The sequence below is a fragment of the Pristiophorus japonicus genome, chromosome 7, assembly GCF_044704955.1.
Source record: "Pristiophorus japonicus isolate sPriJap1 chromosome 7, sPriJap1.hap1, whole genome shotgun sequence".
NCBI lineage: Eukaryota > Metazoa > Chordata > Chondrichthyes > Pristiophoridae > Pristiophorus > Pristiophorus japonicus.
In genome coordinates, this window is record NC_091983.1 from 229,068,764 (window position 1) to 229,076,440 (window position 7,677).

Genomic DNA, 7,677 nt, shown 5'->3' on the forward strand with positions numbered 1-7,677 from the left:
GCACGGAAGGCCATTCGGCCCATCGTGCCTGTACCCACTCTTTGAGGAGCTGTTTGAACCTGCTTCAACTAAACTCCCTTAAAACAGGGAAAAATATACTTGATAAATTTGAGAAAAAGGATAAATTTGCAAGGCTATGGGGAAAGAGCAGGGAGTGGGACTAATTGGATCGCTCTCTCAAAGAGCCGGCACAGGCACGATGGGCCAATAGCATCCTGCTGTGCTGTGAGATTGTGTGAACAGCTGGCAGGGGAACGGATACAGATGTTAACAATCCCGAGAGGAAACTCTTTTTGGAGTTTATCTGAAAAACATAAAACATTAAACCATGCCACCCGACCTGGATGACACACCAGACATTTACAAGGCCCTTTTTTTTCTTTTTTGTGGGTTTTTTTTGTGTTTTTCTTTTTTTTTTTTTTTTTTTTGGGCACTAAAATCACATTGATCAGACACAATCTCCAGGCACCAGTTTACAATCAGTTCAAACTCAGCTTACAGAAATTACCCAGAAACTCCACGTTAACATTCACCAGCTGTCACCACTCGCTGGGATTTCCAGAATTGGTGATCGGATTCAGAAATAATTAGCTGTCAGAATTTTACCCGAGCAAGGCACAGACTGTGTTTCTACAGAAGTGGTGACGATTCTCCCTTTAATTCGACTGTTCGAGCTAACCTCATAACACAGTCCCTCACCCCCTCACCCCTGGTCACACTGTGTCACTGTGCCCCGTGTCCCATTTCTTACTCCCCTCACCCCCGGTCACACTGTGTCCCTGTGCCCCATGTCCCATCTCTCTCTCCCCTCACCCCTGTTCACACTGTGTCACTGTGTCCCGTGTCCCATCTCTCTCTCCCCTCACCCCCGGTCACACTGTGTCCCTGTGCCCCATGTCCCATCTCGCCCCTACAATGGTCCACAAGTGGAAGGCAATAATCATCTCCAACAAGCCAGAGTCCAACTACCTCTCCATGACATTCAACGGCGTTACCATTGTCGGATCCCCCACTATCAGCATCCTGGGGATCGCCATTGACCAGAAACTTAACTGGACCAGCCACATAAATACTGTGGTACAAGAGCAGGTCAGAGGTGAGTATTCTGCGGCGACTGTCTCACCTCCTGACTCCCCAAAGCCTTTCCACCACCTACAAGGCACAAGTCAGGTGGGTGATGGAATACTCTCCAATTGCCTGGATGACTGCAGCTCCAACAATACGCAAGAAGCTTCACACCATCCCGGACAAAGCAGCCCATCCACCACCTTAAACATTCACTCCCTCCACCACCGGCGTACCGTGGCTTCAGTGTTTACCATCTACAAGATGCACTGCAGCAACTCACCAAGTCTTCTTCGGCAGCACCTCACAAACCCATGGCCTCCATGGGAACACCACCACCTCCACGTTCCCCTCCAAGTTACACCGCATCCTGATTGGGAAATATATTCAATGTTCCTTCATTGTCACTGGGTCAAAATCCTGAACTCCCTTCCTAACAGCACTGTGGGAGTACCTTCACCACACGGACTGCAGCGGTTCAAGAAGATGGCTCATCACCACCTTCGCAAGGGCAATTAGGGATGGGCAATAAATGCCGGCCTTGCCAGCGACGCCCACATCCCAGGAACAAATAAAAAACTGAAGGATGTGCCTGGGACTGAGTCTCCCAGCAGGACCGGCAGTATCTCCCTCTGCCCAGTCTCAAAGCCCATGGAGGGATTGGAAGTGCGGTTCTGTGGATTACTGGTCCAATCACAGAAGCCCTGCACCACCGTGCCCCGGTACATTCGATCACAGCAGTTTATGACCAGGAATTCGTGTCTTTGCACCAAGGTTACAGCCACAGTCTGAATACATTCTCACCCTGGAGTCTTTCCGTCTCACTCACAGTCAACACACAATCAGGGAACACAAGTTCAGGAGTCGGGACACATCGGGAAAGAAGGAGCGAGTACACCTGTCAAAAACTGTTACATATTAAAAAATGCAAACTATGAGATAACGGCCGATAAATTCAGCCGCGTTTTTATCGGTGAAAGAAAAATGATTGCGATTTCAAAAAGTCCTTCATTGTCTGTGAAGCACTTTGGGACGTCCTGAGGTGTGAAACTGAGACAGTAACATCTAGTGTGGTCTCACTGGGTCCGGGCCCTGTTTCACACACAGCTCCCACAGTGGGATATGGGACAGATGGAAGATTTACCTCAAAGACTCGTAATATTTTTACAACAGATTACTAATTGAGCTGGAGAATAATGCCCTCTGATGAACTGCATGTTCTGCAATAAATTATACATTTTCAATTATTGCTGAAACGTACGGCTGATTATTAAACCAGGCGTTTCCCCTCGAACAATGATGTAGGAACCAATTATCCTGAGGAGATGATTCACTCAACAAGAGCATCATTAATATTTAGAAACAGGCTTGAATTTACATCTCAAGGACATATTCCTCACTGGGGATATTGGGCAGGGCTCAGACACAATGGGACATATTCCACACTGGAGATATTGGGCAGGGCTCAGACACAATGGGACATATTCCACACTGGGGATATTGGGCAGGGCTCAGACACAATGGGACATATTCCCCACTGGGGATATTGGGCAGGGCTCAGACAAAATGGGACATATTCCCCACTGGGGATATTGGGCAGGGGTCAGACACAGGGGTCAGGAGCTCCAGGGAGTGTTTATAAACATTCGAACTCCCTCCTCACATCTATTACGTGTCTAATTTTACAAACACTGCCACCCCTTATGGTGAGTCACTGGGAAGCAGCGAGTTTTGTGGTTTTCGTGTCCTGACCTTTCCTGTTCAGCCCAGCAGTTTTACATCTCCTCACAGTTCCACGAAATGCAACTTATCAGATTGTTATTCCATCCCCATATCTCCTCCTTCACCAAGCCCGCCTACTTTCACCTCCGTGATATCGTCTGTCTCTGCCACTGGCTCAGAGCTGTCCAGTTAGTCCCACTCTCCTACTCCTTCCCCATAGCCCTGTACATTTCTCCTTTCCCAGTATTTATCCAATTCCCTTTTGAATGTTATTCTTGAATCTCCTTCCACCTCCCTTTCAGGCAGCACATTCCTGATCATAAAAACTCGCTGCATTAAAACATTCTCCTCATCTCCCCCCTTGGCTTTTTTGCCAATTATCTGAAATCTGTGTCCTCTGGTTACTGGCTCTCCTGCCACATGAAACAGTGTCTCCTTATTTACTCTTTCAAAACCCTTCATGATTTTAAACACCTCATCAAATCTCCCCTTAACCTTCTCTGCTCTGAGGAGAACAATCCCAGCTTCTCCAGTCTCTTCACATAACTGAAGTCCCTCATCCCTGGAAACATTCCAGTAAATCTCCTCTGCACCCTCTCCAAGGCCTTGTCATCCTTCCTAAAGTGTGGTGCCCAGAATTGGACACAATACTCCAGCTGGGGCCTAACCAATGATATATAAAGGTTCACCATGACTCCCTTGCTTTTGCACTCGATGCCTCTGTTAATGAAGCAAATGTAGGAGTTTGGATGGAATTCACTTTGATAAAGGCCGTTCAGTGAGCGTCCATTCACAGCGCGACACACAACAGAGGCTGTCTCAGAAAGGCTTCTACTCACCAGCGTGCAGTACATCTCGGGGGTCTCTCCACACGTACTGTCGGAGGGATCCAAGCTGACCTTCAGTGACCTGGTGAGCAGGGTGACCTCGGGCTGGCAGGCCATGTAATCCCAACTCATGGCCTGGTCCCAGTGAAGCTGGGCCTTACACAGGTCGTAGTGACCCCAGGACGGGAAGTGCTGCGCGGCGAGAGACAGGGCTGCCCAAAGGGCCTGAAGGGGCAACAAACCGGACAGACGCATTGCTCCGACTGGACCACGCTCAGAGAGGGGCCATCTCGGTCCGTCTGTGGATGATTCAGTGAGTCCCCGCTCCGACTGGACGTGCTCACAGAGGGGCGATCTCGGTGCGTGCAAATGTTACAGGTGTTGGGATTGCGGATGTTTTCCCAGTGTTGGTGCCGGTGTTCCAGGTATCGGGATTCCAGCTGTTTTCCCAGTGTTGGTGAAGATCTTTTAGGTGTTGAGCTTTCAGCTATTTTCCCGGTGTTGATGCAGATGTTCCAGGTGTCAGGATTCCAACTGTTTTCCCAGTGTTGTACAAATGTTCCAGGTGTTGGGATCCCAGCTGTTTCCCAGTGTCGGTACAGATGTTCCATGTGTTGGGATTCCAGCTGTTTTCCCAGTGCTGGTACAGATGTTCTGGGTGTTGGGATTACAGCTGTTTTCCCAGTGTTGGTACAGATGTTCCAGGTGTTGGGATCCCAACTGTTTTCCCCCCAGCTGCCCGCTGTATCAGACAGATGCTCTGATAGGCTGATCAGTCAGTATTGGGACCCAATGTGATGATTGTCTCCTGACCAGAGTCTGTTTCCCATCGATCATCTCTTCCTTCTCCCATCAGTTCCCTGTGAGGAGAGAAATAAAATCAATGCATTTCGGAACAGGTGCTGCTCCTGATCTTCGAGCCCACCCTCCAACATCGCCTCCCATTAGCTGCAGCGTTACACAGAAATAATCACCAGTTGGGAATCACCGCAGCCAATAGGAGGTGGCTAAATCACTTTTGTTAATATACCAAATGAGACAAATGAACAATTATCCTATTTTAGTGATGTTGGTTGAGGGATAAATATTGCTCAGGATACTGGGGAGAACTCCCCTGTTCTTCTTTGAAATAAAGCCAGGGGATCTTTGATGTGAAGCTGAGAGGGCAGACGGGGCCTCGATTTACCGCCTTGTTCGACAGTGCAGTGCTCCCTCAAGACTGCCCTCAGAAAGTGCAGCATTCCCTCAGTACTGTCCCTCCGAAAGTGCAACACTCCCTCAGTACTGCCCCTCCAAGGGTTCAGCACTCTCTCAGTACTGCCTCTGTGACATTGCTTCAGTCCTTCAGTACTGCCCCTCCGATACTGCAGCACTCCCTCAGTACTGCCCCTCCAACAGTGGTGCACTCCCTCAGTACTGCCCCTCCGACAGTGCAGCACTCCCTCAGTACTGCCCCTCCGACAGTGCAGCACTCCCTCAGTACAGCCCCTCCGACAGTGCAGCACTCCCTCAGTACTGCCCCTCCAACAGTGGTGCACTCCCTCAGTACTGCCCCTCCAACAGTGGTGCACTCCCTCTGTACTGCCCCTCCGACATTGCAGCGCTCCCTCAGTACTGCCCCTCCAACAGTGCAGCACTCCCTCAGTACTGCCCCTTCGATTGTGCAGCGCTCTCTCAGTACTGCCCCTCCGACAGTGCAGCACTCCCTCAGTACTGCCCCTTCGATAGTGCAGCGCTCTCTCAGTACTGCACTGGGAGTGTCAACCTGGATGCTGGGCTCGAGTCTCTGGAGTGGGATTGAGTCAGCTCCTTCAGCAAAATCTATTCTCCTTCCTCCATTATCGCACCTCAATCTCAGAGCTCTCACTGGAAAAGCAAAATTATTCTACTTCTTAGTGCAATCAAGCAGACGCAGCATGGATTCATGAAGGGGAAATCATGTTTAACTAATTTACTAGAATTCTTTGAGGATATAACGAGCATGGTGGATAGAGGTGTACCGATGGATGTGGTGTATTTAGATTTTCAAAAGGCATTCGATAAGGTGCCACACAAAAGATTACTGCAGAAGATAAAGGTACGCGGAGTCAGAGGAAATCTATTAGCATGGATAGAGAATTGGCTGGCTAACAGAAAGCAGAGAGTCGGGATAAATGGGTCCTTTTCGGGTTGGAAATCGGTGGTTAGTGGTGTGCCACAGGGATCGGTGTTGGGACCACAACTGTTTAAAATATACATAGATGACCTGGAAGAGGGGACAGAGTGTAGTGTAACAAAATTTGCAGATGGCACTAAGATTAGTGGGAAAGTGGGTTGTGTAGAGGACACAGAGAGGCTGCAAAGAGATTTAGATAGGTTAAGCAAATGGGCTAAGGTTTGGCAGATGGAATACAATGTCGGAAAGTGTGAGGTCATCCACCTTGGGAAAAAAAACAGTATAAGGGAATATTATTTGAATGGGGAGAAATGACAACATGCTGCGGTGCAGAGGGACCTGGGGGTCCTTGTGCATGAATCCCAAAAAGTTAGTTTGCAGGTGCAGCAGGTAATCAGGAAAGCAAATGGAATGTTGGCCTTCATTGCGAGAAGGATGGAGCACAAAAGCAGGGAGGTCCTTCTGCAACTGTATAGGGTATTGGTGAGGCCGCACCTAGAGTACTGCGTGCAGTTTTGGTCACCTTACTTAAGGAAGGATATACTAGCTTTGGAGGGGGTACAGAGACAATTCACTAGGCTGATTCCGGAGATGAGGTTACCTTCTGATGATAGATTGAGTAGACTGGGTCTTTACTTGTTGGAGTTCAGAAGGATGAGGGGTGATCTTATAGAAACATTTAAAATAATGAAAGGGATAGACAAGATAGAGGCAGAGAGGTTGTTTCCACTGGTCGGGGAGACTAGAACTAGGGGGCACAGCCTCAAAATACGGGGGAGCCAATTTAAAACCGAGTTGAGAAGGAACATCTTCTCCCAGAGGGTTGTGAATCTGAGGAATTCTCTGCCCAAGGAAGCAGTTGAGGCTAGCTCATTGAATGTATTCAAGTCACAGATAGATAGATTTTTAACCAATAAGGGAATTAAGGGTTACGGGGAGCAGGCGGGTAAGTGGAGCTGAGTCCACGGCCAGATCAGCCATGATCTTGTTGAATGGCGGAGCAGGCTCGAGGGGCTAGATGGCCTACTCCTGTTCCTAATTCTTATGTTATGTTCTTACACTTTAAAAAGTTGCCCCTTTAAACACTGACAGATTCTGTGTTTGGTGACCCTCCCACGGCCTGTTTTATGACACAAGGTGTTACTCTGGGCTGTGACTGATATACAGACTAGTAACGGGGATATTTATAATCTTTTTTCTACAATGAATTCAATGAGCTTTTACAAACTGCTCCACCGCGAGCAGGAATAGTCTCTGAATGTCTCACTTCCTCCCCCGTAATGCTGTTCCACTTCAGCTCAAGCATCACAATCCACAGTCACCTTCTGGGCCTGACGTCACTCCTCCTGCTCAAACCCCAACACACGCTCACCATCTCCAGTCACACCCCCAACACACACTCACCATCTCCAGTCACAACCCCAACACACACTCACCGTCTCCAGTCACGCTGATTTACGCTCCTGTGAAGCGCCTTGAGATATTTTACTGGGTTGAGGCGCTATATAAATGCAAGTTGTTATACAATGCGTTCCTTCATTGTACAGATTGCTGCAGCGCTCCGATACAATGCACAGCTCTCCTGTACAATGCCTGCAATCCTCAGCTACAATACACTCTTATCCAATGGAAGATTGCTGCTCGAGAATGCACACAGAATCGTCCTCTCCAATTCTCCAGCCCTCCGATACAATCCACACAGGAACCAGTCTGATCCCCGCGCCAAGCCGCCAATCGCTGCTGGAAACAGCAAGGCGATCCCGGGAGATCCCGGGACAGAGTCTGACTCACTCTGGGGGAGATCAGCGAGCTTCGGGCGCGGCGAGGTCCCGGAGCCAGCTCCGCATTGCTCAGCAACAAGTCCAGGAGCCTCCTCAATGGACCAGAGGAGTTTAGCACAGAATCCGC

General features: G+C 49.1%; 1 protein-coding gene across 1 annotated transcript in view; it reads right to left on the reverse strand.

The window, feature by feature from the left end:
* The window catches only part of LOC139266949 (netrin-G1-like), a 30,291-nt gene extending 22,874 nt beyond the window's left edge, over positions 1-7,417 (reverse strand). The window contains exons 1-2 of the mRNA XM_070884587.1: positions 7,206-7,417; positions 3,627-4,474 (exon numbers count right to left, since the gene is read on the reverse strand). Coding sequence (XP_070740688.1) covers positions 3,627-3,869 — 243 coding nt within the window. The 5' untranslated portion in view covers positions 3,870-4,474; positions 7,206-7,417. The remainder of the gene's footprint in view (positions 1-3,626; positions 4,475-7,205) is intronic.
* Positions 7,418-7,677: the final 260 nt, after the last annotated feature.